Source organism: Boleophthalmus pectinirostris, unplaced genomic scaffold (genome assembly GCF_026225935.1).
Source record: "Boleophthalmus pectinirostris isolate CB_2022bp ecotype Guang Dong unplaced genomic scaffold, ASM2622593v1 HiC_scaffold_1, whole genome shotgun sequence".
Classification (NCBI taxonomy): Eukaryota; Metazoa; Chordata; class Actinopteri; order Gobiiformes; family Gobiidae; genus Boleophthalmus; species Boleophthalmus pectinirostris.
Genome location: NW_026570970.1, coordinates 13,362,603 through 13,380,744, shown reverse-complemented (window position 1 = coordinate 13,380,744; position 18,142 = coordinate 13,362,603). Strand labels below are relative to the sequence as shown.

The 18,142-nt window shown below is 38.4% G+C and overlaps 1 protein-coding gene across 1 annotated transcript; it reads left to right on the top strand.

Annotated features, from left to right (window-relative positions):
• The first annotated feature begins 3,579 nt into the window (after positions 1 to 3,579).
• LOC110166600 (polypeptide N-acetylgalactosaminyltransferase 5) lies at positions 3,580 to 12,929 on the top strand. The gene is made up of 10 exons (XM_020931873.2): positions 3,580 to 5,010; positions 5,102 to 5,268; positions 6,152 to 6,271; positions 6,689 to 6,824; positions 7,236 to 7,355; positions 7,445 to 7,562; positions 8,392 to 8,721; positions 9,009 to 9,089; positions 9,898 to 10,050; positions 11,064 to 12,929. The coding sequence occupies exons 1-10, from the start codon at positions 3,971 to 3,973 to the stop codon at positions 11,199 to 11,201; spliced, it is 2,403 nt and encodes an 800-aa protein (XP_020787532.2). The 5' UTR covers positions 3,580 to 3,970; the 3' UTR covers positions 11,202 to 12,929.
• The last annotated feature ends 5,213 nt before the right edge of the window (positions 12,930 to 18,142 follow it).

Here is an 18,142-nt window from a genome sequence, read left to right as displayed (position 1 = left end):
AGATTTTGATATTGTTACATTCCTAATACCCAGAGTTGTGTTTTGTTTCCATTCAAACATGTTTAACACACAAATCCTGCATATTTAGGCAGAGTTCTTCTCTCATACTTAAAACACTCTTTTCCACGTTGTAATGTCATGTGGTAATACAGGAGGTGCTCTATTGTGTTTTTAAACTTTATACAACTTTACAAGACTTACTTAGGTAGTTTCAGCCCTGGAATTTCCAGTCTACACTGGACCAAAGGTAATGTTGCTGTTAACTAGAAAACTATCAAACTACATGACATCACAGGGTGGAGCAGAGGATTAGACAAGGATAGACTAAAAAACAGATTCACTCAGACATGTCTGTTTGAAACAAAACACACCTATGTCTTAACACACACAAAAGTCAGTTTTGCACAATACATAATCTAATCCACAAACGGCATCTGTTCGAGCACCTCTCATAGTCATAGCTGCCCTGGGTCTACTGACAGTGATGTGGCAACCATTCTGCCTTTGCACACACTCACAGCCACACTGACAGCTGGGTGAAATGTGGCTGAAGAACACAATGTTTGAGTGTGTTTGAATGAAGAGCCTTCAAGGTATTGCTAATTTGCAATATAGGTTACATGCAAGATTGGAATGATCAGAAAGCAAACACTTATTAAGACCATACTGATTTTATGCATTCTTCCAGTCTGTAACCTATAAATGTGGTTTATCATTGTGTTTTATGTTATACAACTCCAAATACAGCAGTAAAAGAGTATGACCACATATATCCCTGCAAATCCATTGTATAGCCTCCAGTAAAGTCACCATAGGATTTTTGAATAACAATCTCCTGTTTATTGAGGTTCACCTTTGTGTCACCTCTGTGTCACCCGTGCATTTTCTTACCTATACCCATCAGCTTAGAGACCATGCAATTAAATAGTACCAAATGATGTCATGAGAGTGTGGATGCGGAAATGGCTGAATAAATGAATAAATTGACCGGCGGATGGAACATAAGCTAACACATGCATCGCAGGGCTTGGGGGCTGTCCTCAGGCCAATCATTTAGCTAACACACTAATGAAAGCGTGTGTAGTGCGGCTAAGGGCAGCCACCATGGGAGGCAGCGTCCCCTCCTCCTCGTGTTGGGGGCTGTTAATAGGCTGGATGGAGTCAATGGGGCTCCCAAGAGAAGGCCGCCGATGAAGAGGAAAGCCTGCCGTCACCTTCACTAATCACTGCCTAATGGCTGAACTAATGCACAAACAGCACATGTGACTGTTGTGCTGCAACATACATGGGAATATATAATCACTATTGTGTCAGGAGTGAGGTGGGTGCAACCAAGGAAGTGAAACTAATTTAGAAGAATACAAAATATGTTCAGGAGATGGGTCAAATTTGACCTTTTAAAAATACTGTATGCTATAATGTTTTTTTTTTATCATGTCAAAAGCCCCAATAACCTCCTCTGCATACAGTCAAATAGTGTTGCTGCTCTCAGGCAAAGCTATGTTTGGTTTGCAAATGTAGTTGTCATTTCCATGAACACATATATAGGCGCGTCTCATTAACATGGCTTTATATGATGGAGTGGAGTGCTCAAGTTACAGTTAAACAAGATGAGATAATACAAAATAAAGTTAATTTAACAGTGACAGACAGCCAGGCTGAGTATGTTGCACCTTTTAAGTTATGATTTTAAGTTACGATATGAAGTCATTCAGATACTGTGAGTAACTTTTTAGCTTATTCTGGGCAACTATATGCCATATGATGATTATTAATAACACTGTTGCACAGGTTAGACAGTGGTTCCTGAACTACACTCAAGTGAGATTGAAATGCGGGCATGCAGGTTCTTCTAGCCTAAATCAAGGTGTGTTTATCCTATTCCAGGCACACTTACCATAGCTAATATTTAATCAGGCTGACACCAGAAACTTTCCTCAGACAAGACATATGTTGTGGCAGTGTTGGGGAGTAACAGATTACATGTACTGGAGTTACGTAATCAGAGTACAAATTATGAGTAACTGTATTTGGTTACAGTTACTGTTTCTGTGAGTGGTAATTGAATTACAGTAACTTTGTTGAAATAATAGTAACTTTTTAGCTTATTCTGGGCAACTATATGCCATATGATGATTATTAATAACACTGTTGCACAGGTTAGACAGTGGTTCCTGAACTACACTCAAGTGAGATTGAAATGCGGGCATGCAGGTTCTTCTATCCTAAATCAAGGTGTGTTTATCCTATTCCAGGCACACTTACCATAGCTAATATTTAATCAGGCTGACACCAGAACCTTTCCTCAGACAAGACATATGTTGTGGCAGTGTTGGGGAGTAACAGATTACATGTACTGGAGTTACGTAATCAGAGTACAAATTATGAGTAACTGTATTTGGTTACAGTTACTGTTTCTGTGAGTGGTAATTGGATTACAGTAACTTTGTTGAAATAAATGGATTACAGGACTGTATTTTCCTGTTTTCACATTTTGGGTTAAACCAGGACTAAAACCAGGACTAAAACCAGGACTTAACCAGGACTAAACCAGGACTAAATCAGGACTAAAACCAGGATTAAATCTAGGACTAAACCAGGTCTAAATCAGGACTAAACTAGGACTAAAACCAAGATTAAAACCAGGACCAAACCAGGACTAAACCAGGACTAAAACCAAGATTAAAACCAGGACCAAAACCAGAACTAAACCAGATCTAAACAATATGATACCTAACATTAGGGTGGACATAATTTCAGGCAATCATTTATATGACCTCATATAAAAAGCATTTCTTTATCAATAATATTTTTAATAAGGTTAAGGAAAGACTGGAATTTTTATTGTCTTCAAGCAGATATGTTCAGATCCTCGTCTTTGCTACTTTACAGTAAACAAACGCCTGTTCATGGAGACTTGGGCTCAACAGACAATTTGAAGAGAACAAACAAGAATTTTCAGGATGTGGTCAGTACTTTCATGTAGTTTTAAAAACTATAACAATATCAAGTAATCCAAAGTATTCAGATTACGTTACTCATTTTAAGTAATTTAATGGATTACATTACAAACTACATTTTGGGCTATGTAATCTGTAATCTGTAGGGGAATACATTTTAAAAGTAACCTTCCCAACACTGGTTATTGGTTAATTTAATATGACACGTGTGCTTTGTGGTGTTATGTGTTTATGGGGTGGCGACACTTACTGTATACTCCCTCTGCTTTTAACTCTGGGGCTATTAAGTTAAACTATGCCAAGTTTGTAATAAAGGAGTTCAGATAGCAATGTTGGGAAATAGCTTCCTGTTTCACAATAATATTACCCGATTAAACGGAGGGCACGCGGTTGTAGCTCGTTTTTGAGCATGGAAAAAACATATTATTGCAAGTTCAATCTAAATAAGCCATTAATTTAAGTAAAAGTAAGGAGAGGTCGACTTCTCGAGTCCAATGTTTACATATTTACTTCCTGTACGTCAGCGGCTCATTTCTGGTAGCTTAGCGTGACGTTACGTGGTGGACGCGTTTACCGTGACGTGTCCTATAATTGGACCAATCAGCGTGCGTCGTCCAAGTGGAAGTCGGTAGCTACGTCCTCATACAAATCATACTGTCAGTCAAAGTTGTGGTTTGTAGATTAAAAAGGAAGAAATTGCGGATTTTCAGTCGCGCTAATCTATTCGAGGTGATCCGGAAGGTATAACGTGTTTATCGTAATGTTTCTACGCGTTTGGAGATGAACGGGATCGCCGCGGTATGGAAAACAAACTTTATACTGTAATCATGGGCTTGTCACTCACTGCGTTGATCTATAGCAGTCGTTGCATGTATGGTTTCTAGCATGCCACGCAGGCAACAGGCTTATCTGCAAAAGAAGAACAGTGAAAGCACATCTCACACGTGGACAAAATCGTAGGAACTATTTTTAGACATGCCCAGAAAGTAATATTTAGTAAGAATCCGAGAATGATGAAGCTGAGGAGATACTTGAGGGGCAGTGGGAGGGTGCTGGCATTCGTGTTCATCGCATCGATCATATGGCTGCTGTTTGACATGGCAGCTTTACGCATGTCAATAAACGACGTGAACAGTCAAATGCTGAAGGAGAGAGTCATCAAAGAGAGGGAGATTTTCAAGCAACAGTCCAAAATGTCTCAAGTGATAAAGGGGGGATTTGGACACCCAGTTCAAAGGGTCATACCAAGCGTGAAACAAGCCAGTAATGAAGCTATGCATGTTCATGACTTGGCTGAAAATGTGTACAGAGGGAGGAGAAAAGGGCAAATTATTACAGACAAGCGGGTGGATTCTAAAGAAAATGATCCTCCAAAAAAATTACAAACCGAAAAGCCTTCCAAAGTACGAGTGGATTTGGACATCAATGAACAGCATCAGTTGGATTCCAGTAAACCTAAACCTAAACCTACTACAAAGACTGCTGCTAAAGTTGTTGTAGCTAATGAAACCAAACTTCAGTCTAGCATTCAAGAAGGTAAAATAGTAGAACTTCCAAAGAAAAAAGATGATGTTGCACCAAAGCCACAAGGCAACTTAAACATTGGACAAGCTAAGACAACCGCACAATTTAAGGTTGAGAAAGAGAAAGAGCCACACCCTGTTAAAACAACTACCAAACCACCCATTAAGGATGTAAAAAGTCAGGTAAACAGGACAATTACAGAAACGCAAGTCAAGACAGCTGTCAAAGATGAAGCAGTAAAGGCGAAAGAATTACTCCAATCTGTGCCCAAACACCAGGAGAAAGTGGACCTCAAAGAAAATGTCACGGTTGTTAGGAAAGAGCCAGGTGTCCATAAAGTGCTTTCACTAGATATGACTCAGGCTCCCAGAAATCCCAACGCAGTGGGCCAGTTCGGTCATGCTGTTATCCTGGGCGGCGAAGAGGATGCAGAAGTGCAGAAGAGGTGGGCCGAGGGGCATTTTAATGTCCACTTAAGTGACCAGATTCCCTTAGACAGAGCTATCCCGGATACAAGGCCTGAGACGTAAGTATTACCTGGCAATTTAGTATTCATAATGACTTTTTTTTTTTTCCAAATTTACCTATGTGAATGATTTTTTTTTCTCTTTCACAAGGTGTAAAGACAATCTGGTCCACAATGACTTACCTTCCACCAGTGTGATCTTCTGTTTCGTGGATGAAGTTTGGTCCACGCTTCTTCGCTCGGTGCACAGTGTTCTTAATAGATCTCCGCCGCATCTCCTCAAGGAAATTATTCTGGTGGATGACTGCAGCACCAGAGGTAATACAATTTTAAGTATTTGAGTCACAAATTTGATAACTGTCAAGGCAACAGTAATTATTATATTATGACTTTGGTCATTAGACACACATTCTGGAAAAAAAAAATCTGTTGGTATTAGATCAAAAATGGTATCGTATATTACCTTTTCCTGCCACCTCCTCTTCTGTGTAGCTGTCGTCAGACTCCGTATCAGTTCCAGTTAGAATTATTCCGGCCTTTCTGAATCCCGACAGGATGGTTTTGGTTCTCACTGAAGTCCAGGCTTTGTCGATCCATCCAGTGACTTCCACAAAAGTTGCATGGTGCACCCTCTTGGTTTCTCGCTCACTCCAAACTGTCTTTCTGCTGCTGAATTACTGTTTTCAACTACATATTTTATTACTTGCAGCTTGTAATCTGCAAAATATGATTGTCTTTTTGGTTTGGCATTTGTGTTCAGTCTTCTCAGTTGTCTTAAAAAGTTTGTTTAAATTGGTACAGAAGTAATGGTGCGACTGACTGACATCATACCAGACAGGACAGCAGCTCTTTCTGCAGGAGACATGCGCAGTAGAGCCAAGTGACAGTGGTACAGGAGTAATAGGAGTAGCAGATACCAACACACAAGCCTAGAGCGCTCTCTCGCGGTTGTCAGTGTGAAAATTTTAATATATAAGTCACACCAAAGTATAAGTCGCAGGACCACCCAAACCATGAAAAAAAGTGCGACTTAGAATCTGAAAAATAAGTATATTCTAACTATTAATCAGTGGGTGTAGGCCTCATTTAGAACTTTTTTTCACTTTAGAGTAATTATTTGGGCTAAGACTTCATTAAGCCTTTAAACACAGCGGCTTTATTTACTTAACTTAGATGTTGAAATATGTATTTATTGTTACAGATTATTTGAAGGAGCAGTTGGATAACTACATGGCCCAGTTTCCCAAAGTTAAAATAGTCCGTCTGAAGGAGCGTCAAGGTCTGATCAGGGCCAGAATGGCTGGAGCAGCAGTGGCCAAAGGTAAAGTAATAAAACTGAAAACTGGAAACTGACACAGACAGATGCTGCACTTCTTCAGAAATATTCATATTGAAAACATCTGGTTCAAGTGTGGAACTAAAAATGAACCAAAAGATACGCAATAGGGGTGTAGCATGGCATTTTGGCTTATTACATCTCAATAAATCTTGTATGAAACCATTCACATTTCTTTTTCTAGAGACATCTGTTTTTACTTAATCCTCTTGCAAGTCTGCTGAAAAATAAAAAGCTACAATATTGTTGCAGAACTGTTTAACAGAGAAATGCAGATCAAAGTACAATGTACAAAGTGTTGTTTTTTTTCTTTCACACCCCCTTGTATGGTGTTGTTAACTATGCTACACTGTATATGGTCTTTATATAGAAATATTAACAGGATTATTGTTTCTGTTACAGGTGAAGTTCTGACTTTCCTGGACTCACACATTGAATGTAATGTGGGCTGGTTGGAGCCGCTATTGGAGCGAGTCTATCTGGACCGCAAGAAAGTACCCTGTCCAGTTATTGAAGTCATCAGTGACAAAGATATGAGGTGACAGTCGCAACTGTTTTTAATACATTTTTGGATTTCAGCTAGAAACTGTAAATTAACACTTTACAGCTGATCAGCATTTGATCCAAATCCAAATCTAAATCCACTTTATTTTTATAGCACATTTTACTATCAAAGCAGGTTCCAAAGTGCTGCACAGAGATCATAAAATGAAGACCTATAAAAAATTAAATTGCTAAAATTTGGTTATACCAGTCCTAAAACAATAAAACCTAGGAAAAGCAAATAAAAGCAAAACCACAAAAATGATAAAAAAGCAGTAAATAAGTAAAATAAATGAAAAAAGACACAGAGGACCACACAACTTATGTGGTGTTAAAAGCCAGAGAATATAATTTGACTCAAATAAAATATAAATTCTTCTAACTTTATCACACTTTTCTTTTGCAGTTATGTTCTGGTTGACAACTTCCAGCGTGGTATCTTCAAATGGCCTTTGGTGTTTGGATGGAGCCCTCTGTCTCAAGATTACATTAAGAAGCATAACATGACCATAGCAGATCCCATCAGGTTCAAACAATACATTTTACACATGTTTTTCATGCACATTCCAGCGCACATTTGTTCTCCATAATATAATAATATAATATGGATTGCAGATGTCCAGTCATGGCTGGGGGACTCTTCTCCATAGACAAGAGCTATTTCTACGAGCTTGGTGCGTATGATCCCGGCTTGGATGTGTGGGGCGGAGAGAATATGGAGATCTCTTTCAAGGTATGCATTACGCCAAATTTTCCACCTACGCAATAATAATAAAGTGAATCGTAGAATTACAGTATAACAGGAAAAGTACAAGCCTTATGACAACATTGACCAGTTATCCTACTACAACATGGGTCTCCAACCTTTTTCAGCCTGGGAGCTACTTTTTGTAAAACGAAAATGCCAGAGAGCCTCTAATTTTATCGGTCGACAGAAATTTTGTAAATATAAGAGCCACGGTAACCCGTAGATGAGGTACAGTTAGATGTCTATAAAACATAACCCATTATCCAGTTATCAGTGCACAAAATTAGGCATCAAAATTATACATTTACAAAGGAAATAGACATTTAATCAGTCAAATTTGAGTTATTGAGTGCAATATGTATAATTCCGAAATCCTTTGGTGAGCTACTTGGAAAGGGGTGGAGAGCTACTCGTAGCTCCCGAGTTACAGGTTGGAGATCCCTGTACTACAGCTTTGTAAAGTGTGTAAACAGACAGTATCTTCCATACAATGGTCATTTAATTATTGTAATTGTAATATAATTAATCTAATTACTATACTGCTGAGTATAATAATGAGTATAATGAGAAATGGCCCTACCTTGACACTTCTGTTTATATAAAATAATAAATAAACAGACGTGTAATTGAATACATATAAGGTAGATCTGTTTAATGTCATACTGTGGAACATTTGAAGCAGGCAATGACATATCCATAGAAACAAGACTGTGATGAACCCCCAACCAAAAAGTTATATAATGTACCTTTAATAGTTTTAACAGTGTCCATTTAACAGAAAAGTGTGTATAATCATTTTATTTTGCTGCTTCAGATCTGGATGTGCGGAGGAGAAATAGAGATCATCCCTTGTTCCAGAGTGGGGCATATTTTCAGGGGGCAAAACCCGTACAAGTTCCCCAAAGATCGACAGAAGACAGTGGAGAGAAACCTGGCCCGGGTGGCTGAAGTGTGGCTGGACGAATACAAAGACCTTTTCTACGGACACGGATACCACCACCTGCTGGACAAAAACAATATTGACATTGGCGACCTCAAAGACCAAATTGAACTGAGGAAAAAGCTGAAGTGCAAGAGCTTCCAGTGGTACTTGGAAAACGTGTACCCAGACGCAGACGCCCCTGTAGTCAAAGCAGAGGGACTGGTATGTAAAACTTGTCATATTTAATTCCGTTAGAAAGTTGTTTACTTTCTTCAAAAATATCAAGTTTGAGAATTTGCATTGATTAGTATGCAACTCTGCTGGAGAGCTTGCAGCAAAGTTTACAGAACAGAAACTAATTAAGAGTCGTGGTAATAAACAATGCCCATGGTGTTTTTAAGAGCCTGCTGTTAGGATTCTCCGAGGCAAAATAAGCAAGGGTCATTAAGCATCAAAATTTTAAATGTTGTTGTGAATGCGCTGTTTTGAATATATTTGTGGCTTTGCAGGTGTTCAATCAAGGTTTGAGAAAATGTCTCACTCTCCATAAAGGATCTCTCCTCTTTGAAACCTGTGATCTGAACCAGCAGGTAGGCTTGCCAATGTTAAGTAAACAGCACATGCATTGAATAATAATGGTATAATGGTTTGCACACTCCCAGTATTGAGAATTTAATGTTTAACTTTTTTTAGTGTGTGTGGTTTGGGTTTCCCTTTATGTTTTTCTTTATGTATGCACGCACTAGTTCTAGTGTTGTCACAATATTAACATTTCAAACTTGATTTTGATACTAAAAAACTGACTCAGTACTCAGATTTCGAAACTAGACTGAAGTTTTTTCAAGTAATAGATTATAATTTTCTATGCAAAATGATTCTACTTTCTTTGTTACCATGAGGTCTTATATCTCATAGCACTCAAAATCATACTAAAACTTTTCAGAAAACCTCAGATTTTGTCTTGAAAATGTGACTTATTACCGTATCGATACTTGCTCAATTGATTATCTAGTTTTCATTAGTTTTAGTATTGATTACTATCTGATTCCCAGTACTAGGTCCATTTATTTATGTATTTTTTGTCATTTAAAATTTATTGAATTAATAATTTTAGGTATTACATTGATTTCTTTTGCCATTTTACTGTCTGAATCTCTGCTGCTCTGCTTGTTACTAGAAACACATTTAGAAAATAATTCACTGTCCTTTTAGATTAGACACAGACTAGTCTAAACTTGTAGCTTAGCAAAAATATAAACCATATCTTGCAAACATGAGCCGTCAAGGACACAACCTACGTCAACATAAACACAAAACCTTGATTTATGTAGAATCAACTCTTCTTTTGCCAAAATGTTTTCTTTTTCAGCCTGATTATATGCTTCTTTCCCTTTATAGAGTCAACACTTTAATTACACTTGGTTGAGAAATCTCCAGCAGCAGAACGTTTGCGTTGCCCCACAGAACAAAGAGGGCGGTGTTGGTTTATTCTTGTGTGAGCGGGCCAATGTACGATTCCGATGGAACCACAAACTGGGCAACTCGGCATTGGTGAGTCACATGATCACAACATTCTTAAGAGCCTACTCGAGTTTCAGCTTCCTGTTTATAGGTCACATTTTGAGGTCTTTTGACCATTCAGAAGATGTTATATATTGTTTTGGATTGCTAATTGCTATGACAGTGTCCTAATTTGTGTAATATATTTTTGAGTATCTTGTTGCTATGGCAATATCCTAATTTCTCATCATTTTGAAACCCATGTACAGTTCAAAACAGATTTATTGTGCTTGGGTTTTCCAGATATTTATATCTAGAATAACTTAATCTATAACAACTGTGGTGCAATATGTTATAATTTGCGATATTCATCAAATACAACTTCATAAAAGAAATGAGTCCACTGACTTCTGCGTCACAAAAAAGAGCCATGCAGCTGTAGGCACCTCCGATGGATATGTGCAGACCAGGCTAGCGAGCCTCAGATTTAGTATCAAAATGAGTATGCTAGGCTGCTGAATCCTACGTGTATCATGTAATAATGATCAAATTGGAGTTTGAAGTAAGTACAGAGCACTGGGTGTACGCAGGGGATGGTGAAAACGGAACTTGATCAGCAATATGGTGTCTTGAAAATAAGCGATTTAAAGATTACTCAAACATGCAGAAATCGCTCCAAGTACAGCTTCAACTCTGAAAACCTGATTCTGCGTAATAAGTTTGCTTTAAGGAAGTGGTGCGCAGGTTAGAATTCTGTGATAGAATTTACTGTTCGATCAAAACATCTCTTTGACATACACTTTGATGTCATTATTTGGCCTATCAACTTTAACCAGATCTTTCACAAAGTATCTTCTTTGACCACAGACATTAAGACTTTTTATAATAGATATGAGACAAGATTAATGTTGTGGAAAATGTTCTGTCAAACATTATCACATTGGACACTTCCCTCTATCTGAAACAACATCATAGAATCATAGAATGTGGACACTATCTCTACCACCACTGACATGATTTGCAAGGCTGTTTGGGTTATAATGACTTATTTTGTCTTTGTGAAGGGCGACCACTTCATAACCGACTACACTGGCCGTCGCATGTGTCTGGAGGCTGCACCCAAAGGAGACGATGTCCTACTTCGACTATGTGACCACAATAGTGCTTTTCAGAAATGGGAATTGACACATTACTTTGCCTAATCTTCAGACTGGAATGAACTGTGGTCCTACAGCTTCAATGTAACTTGGAATCGCTTTGGTGGTGGACTTTTCTGGGGGCTATTTGTGTGAATGGGATTGTGCAATGTTTTTATTTGTTTTCAGTGGTGGAATGTAACACAGTAAAAGTAGCAATGAACTGTAAAGTGCAGATACCTAGAATTTACACTTCAGCACATTTTACAGTGGATATTTTTTACTTTTACTTTTACATTTGAGAGCCGATATCCGTACTTTCTAATCCACAACATGTTTGAACTGGATTGAAAAGTAAAAGTATTTTTTTTATTATAGTTTGAGACCTGCTGAAAAGGCGGAGCATTCATTTTTAACTAATTTGTAGTTTGAGCTAACAAAAATACAACAACAAATAAATCAAATAAAAACAGCTAGAAGAAATATTGATTCAGCTGTTTCTGCTGAACAAAATTCAGCAAAAATCTTTCTTAAAATCACTACATCTAAAGCTTTATTAGATTTCAAAGTACAACTGCAATACTGCAAAATACTTTTACTTTTTTCTCTTTAAGTGCATTTTTAAACAGGTACTTTCCTACTTTACTTAAGTAGATTCTTTCATGTCATACTTTTACTTTTACTTTAGTGTTTTGTTGTTTTTTTTTTGCTGCAGTATCTGTACTTTTACTTAAGTAACAAAATTGAATACTTCTTCCACCACTGTTTGCTGTGCCTAATGGAGAAACAAAAATGCCTATATGTCCTTAAAAGACTGTTAGGGCCATAGACTGTATACATAAATGGACATAGCAAACCCTTGAGCCGCAGTGTTCCAAACAGAAATGAGCATGGGGGTACTTCCTGCTTCATCAACTCTGGCTTCAATTGAGTTTACATTGAAAAATTGTCACTCTTTCTGTAACTGCTGCAGTGAGTCTCGTCATTTTGGTCTTAAAATGTCCTTATTGACCCGTTCTACATAGTTCTGGTGTTTTTAGTTTGCGATTTTGTCTATTCTTAATATGAAACCTCTCTCCAAATTCACTCCTGTAACTGCCAGCCTCGATGAGCTTCATTTGACTGGAGCCAAACACTATGGGTGACGTCACACTCCCTTAGTCCACTTCTTTATACAGTCTATGGTTAAGGTTATGGTATAACATATCATTTTTTTGCCAAAGAGCCTTATCTAGATTTGAAAAAAAGTAGCTGGAATCATATGTATACATTTTGTCTCTGTCTGTATATATTTTTGTTACGTGCTTTTTCTGACGTGCCATTGTGTTTAATGTAATGTAAAGTATTTGATGTGTTCATGGAGAATTCAGGACTTCCTGGGTTGCAAAGAAGAGTGCCTGTTAATTATGAATCAAACATACCAGTGATTTTCAATACCACTTTAATTTTTTTTCTACATCTCGTCTGAAAGCATTTTTGAGTATCATGGCACTTTGATTTTATAATTTCAAAGAATAATGTTTATTATTTATACAACTGCCTAATTTAAAATCTCAAGATCATGAGGCAATGGCAAATATGATGTATGAAGCTGTTGCAGTATGCAGTAATCACGTATGAGGCAATTAAAAAAGACGAGCCAGAATCATTTGTGAATGTGACGATTGTTGTTGATTTTGTTTTTTGTCACAAGGGGGCAGTATTGTTCAAAACACTACTCAGTCAGGGTTGCTATTTAATGAGATTTTACAGAAATCTTTTGTGAAATAAATCATAAGTTTTCTATAAAGCAAATATGACTCTTAAATGACTTTTATTATTACATTAGACACAAGTACAAGGATATGAGCGGTCTCTCAGTATTAGCATGTTATAACAGTATAATACATGTCTAATCTGTTGAAAGACATTTACTGTTACTTAAAGGTGCTGCACTGCAGAACATTTCTAGTGAAGGGTCCGCTACTTTTGTCACTTTTGTCTCCATGGAAATAATATTGCGGGGGTCATCAAACTAAGGCCCATGGGCCAACTCCGGCCCTCCACGCCCCGTTTCTACTTCCGGCGCTGGTGAGAACCGCAGCTGGTTGCATCGCGCTCCTCTATTTTCCAACTTTTTAAACTTTTTTTTTAACTTCAGAAACGCACTGTTTTTCAGAATGTGGTCTGCTGGAGCAGCAGCATCACAGAGAGGGAGAGGAAGAAGCTGGACAAGGTCATCAAGAAGTCCAGCTCTGTCCTGGGCTGTCCTCTGGACTCAGTGCAGGAGGTGGGGGACAGGAGGGTCCTGACTAAGGTCATCTCTATGCTGGGCCATGAGTCTCACCCCCTGCAGGACGCTCTGTCTGCTCTGGAGAGCAGCTTCAGTGACAGACTGATTCACCCTCGCTGTGTGAAGGAGATGTTTCGCAGGTCTTTCCTTCCTGCTGCTGTCAGACTGTACAACAAACACTGTTAACACTGAACATGTACCAGTCAATCATAAACATGTGCAATTATTTTTAAGTCTATTTTTAAATTATTTTAAGCTATTATTTATTATCTGTGTTACCTTTTCCTGCTGTTCTGAAATTGTGCGTTGCAACACTGGAATTTCCCCACTGTGGGACTAATAAAGGCATATCTTATCTCTTATCTCTTTAACTGTGCCCACAGCTCCTCTGCCCCCCATCACCTGGCCCTAGCCTCAAAAGTTGTCATGGCCAATTATTTTTACTTTCTTTTTGGCAAATGATAACACATCTGTATCTTGTATTTTGTAGATTTTTTTCCAATAAAAAAAATATATTTATATGATGTATTTATATGTATATTAAAATCATGATCATGTATTTACATTTGACACCAAATTTTCGTCACCTGACAAGCTCAAGATCAAACACTGACAGTCAACACATGCGCAGAGTTCTGTAGTGCAGGTAAAAACAGCAAAATGGCGAGTTTTAAAGTAGGAAAAATTTACAGAGTGCCAAGTTTTCAAAGAACACTGGATGATTATTTTTTTGTTCAGTTTAAGGACTGTGCTGTTCATCTGATATGTAAAGAAAGTGTGGCGGTTTTCAAAAAATATAATCTGCGTCATCAGGGTCATATAATTCTGTTATACAGCCGACCTGACTCCGGCCCCCATCACAGTCCAGAGCTATAATGTGGCCCCCAGAGAAAAAAAACTTTGGTGACCCTTGAATATTTGCTTTGTCTAGAAAGTTCCACAGTATCGATTAAACACATACAGCACTACACTACATTCCAATTCAGATCTGTGGAGAGTCACCCCTATTCACAGGAGGGATGGTTGTATTTTTGATCAGTAGAATCACGTGTAATGAATAAAAGCTTGATGGATATGCTTAATGGAGACAAGCAGGAAGCAGACTCTTCACCAGAAAATTTGTGCAGTGCACCAGTTAAAAATTATTCAAAATTATTTCTGCACATTGTCAAGAGTAGTCTCCAAAGCTAGAATACGTTATATTTTTGTGTTATTTTGATCATCCAATATTGTATTTTTACAGGTTCATAATCATGTACTCAAACTCCTCTATCTTCTGCCTGGTGTTGCCTCGGCGGATCTTGCGGTAGGACAGGGTGCTGTACTTGGAGGACGTGAGGTGGTTGAAGGACTTGGGGTGGCTAGACTTCTTCTTACTTAAAGCTGGTATACATGGACCCTCGCTGGGATCCTGGGAGCCATGTTGGAGCTGGTTCTGGCTTTTCACAGGCTTCCTATACACCGCAAGTGAAGGAGAGTAAGTGCCCGGAAGTTGGTTTGAAGACTCTGGTTCTTTGGATGATGAAGAAAAATCTGTAAGATCTATGGACAAAAAGAAAACAAATCACCTTTTCAATTCTTGATTCCATCTGATTTTGGAATTTAAGCAGGGTTGGGTCCGGTTAGTACATGGATGGGAGACCACTGGGAATAGCAGGTGCCACAGTGGAGCAGCAGTAACTCTAATCATGCAAAGTGTTGCTAGTCAAATCACTTCACTTTCCTTGCCTAGTGTGAATGAGGTGCATGAGTGATTAGTGGAAGCTGGAGGGGCTAATGGTGTAAACTGGCAGCCTTGCTTCCATCAAACTGCCCCAGGGCAACAGTGGCAATAATAGTAACATACCACTACCCGGTATGGAATGAATAATAAATGAAACTGTAAAGTCAGTTTGAAAAAGTACTATATAAAGCTAAAGCATTATTATTTATATTATTTAAGTATCATACTGATATAGGCAGTTAGATTAATGATATGAGAAATTACCAAATGGTTTTGTAAAATTTGGACCCTGGTCAAATGTGGATCTTTTATGAAAAGTTGTTTAGCTAATTTAACAAATAACCCCAGCTATATCCCCTTAACCTCGAGTGTCACAAATATGCAACAAACCATTTGGGTCAAGATATAAGCCGGGACAGCGGCTGCATTCCCCCAGTGCAGGTTAGTGCATATGCAGGATGTTCCTAGGAACCTTTGGAAAGCACTTGTTTCCTATTGTCTCAAATTTGCAAAAGCACACACAAAACATTTTTATATATATATTGTATACATCTGTGATGGAAGTTTATATAGTGGAAAGATTTCTCTCAATCTGTCTTTGCGTAAATGAATGTGATTTTTACCTGAGACCAGACCAGTCATTAACATGTGTAAAAGCTCAGCAGACACAACTGTCCCCACCTCACAGAAAACTGTGTGTTGTCTTAGTTGTCCTCAAATGTATGTTAAGTTGATTAACACCAACCTCTGAAATAAAAGTCACTCTGCTTTGATATGTATGTAACTTGTATTTCTGTATAAAGACTCAGAGCTCAGATGCTCTGGGGCAGAGACTAGGGGCAAAGACCCAGAGGAGAGACTTGGGGCAAATGTGGTAGGGACATGCTACTGGTGAGGATGCTGGTCTGTGGTCAGGGCAGGCATAGGCCCGGTCCATATCTGCTGTAACAAGAAGAAGAAGATCTATGGCACAGTTTAGATACCAATGTTAATTTGTGTTTATGGAACAGCACTGTTTCACTGCAGGTTTTAAAAAGATTACAATTATTTACAAGACAGTCCAATAATCTGTATTGGTCTGATGATTACATTACCGGTGTAAGTGCTTAAATTTAGGTTAAAGAAATCACAACTCCTTACCGTTGCTTGAAGACTGAGCTGCTGGGTCCGTGTGTATCAGCTGACCAACGTCATCCTGTGCACTCACTAACATCTCTGTGATTGTGGCGCTTGGATTTATATTTTCTAATTCTTCCTCAGTGTCTCTTTTCTCTTTCTCCTGTGTGATACTGTGTACAGTCTCAGTAATGATTTCCTCTTCTTTATCCTCCTGCAGTGGTATCTCGTCAGCTTCACTGTTCACCGGTCTCCTTGTCTCCAGAATATCTGCTTGCTGAGATGTGTCTTCATCACTATAAAACACAGAGTCATCTCCCTCCTCCATGGACCACGCTTCTATCTCATTGCAAGGCTCTTCTAGACTTTGCAAAGCTTTTGGTGTGATCCCTCCGATAATATCCAAAATCTGACTGGGCATTGCATCCTCTTCTCCAAAAACAGGTAACAAGGCAGCCATTTTGTAATATATAATGTAATAATTCTCAGAGGCCCATAATTCCCTACATTGCGTGAAAGAGTCTCCCCATGACTGCGTAGTCTTCAGTACAGTGTTTTCAGTACAAAGTGAAGTACAAGGCTTTTGTTGTGGGTCGACAAAGGGCCTTTGTGGACCCTACATCTGCATATGGAATGAATGCAGTGCTTCTGTAATCTCTCTGTACCACCGGAGCCCGGATTAACATTCCCTCTGGTTTACTTAACCTCACAGCCCTGTTATGTCAAGTTCTCAGAGGAAACCTGAGGAGCATTTGCATTAAGTTAGACCTGAACTAAAACATCTGGTCCATAAAAGGTCAAAAGACGGACGCTTAAAGTGCACTGTGTAACTTTGCCGGTAGAGGTCCCGCCACTTGCTTGCCTCTGTGGAATGTCATTATTTTCCTGGAATGTTCCACAGTAGGTTTTTGTTTTGGAGTATTTTGGAGAAATAATCACCTGTAACTGAATAAATGCAAGATGGATAAGTTTAATGCCATACTGTGGAACATTCCAAAGCAAAACTGCAAATGTTATGAAGGCAAGCAGGTGGTGTACCCGCCAAAATTACACAGTGCACTTTTAAACGGTCTATATCAGTGTTTCCCATACTTTTTTTTCTGGGGACCCATCTTTTAAAAGTCACAATCCTTCACGACCCAAGTCAATAGATATTATTCGTAAATCACAAAATAAAGATGGATTATTGAACATTAATGAGGATATTTTATTGTTGACTGAGTGATTGTGTCTCTCTGAACAATTATTATTTCTCAAGTTTTAAACAATGAAAAACAGTAACTGAACCTGCAATTAAAGGATCCGTAAGTTGCCGATTTGGACATTAAATGTAGCCCATTTCTTTTTCTTTGCAACATACAATTGAACCAGCAATATTGGAACAAAATAGTCAATAAAATAATTACAAAAAACACACAGATCAGGCGCAGCATTTAGTCTGTTTCTGTTCTTTGTCTTCATTTTTGTGAGCACAGAAAGTCCCAGTTCACACATGTATGTATTAGTGAAAGGAATAAGCATAGAAATACTGGCCCTACTGAAGACAGGATGTTCACTCGCTCTATCATGTGTCTGAACTGTATATTGCTGGCCTACATGCAATTCGTGACAAGGTGACCAAAAAAAATCTCTTGCGACCCAGTCTTTTGGAAACAATAGTCTATATTAGGTTATTTTCTGATCTACTGTTTTTTCCTCACCATAAACATACCTGGAGTTGTGTTTTGTTTCATTTACACATTGTTTAACACACACATCCTGCATATTTAGTCTGAGTTCTTCTTTCAATAGAACAGAAAACACTCTGTTCCACCCTGTGATGTTACGGGTAAAGCTTCATACACTTTCACTAGCCCTGGAATTGTCAATCTTTACTAAACAAAAGGTCAAAATTAC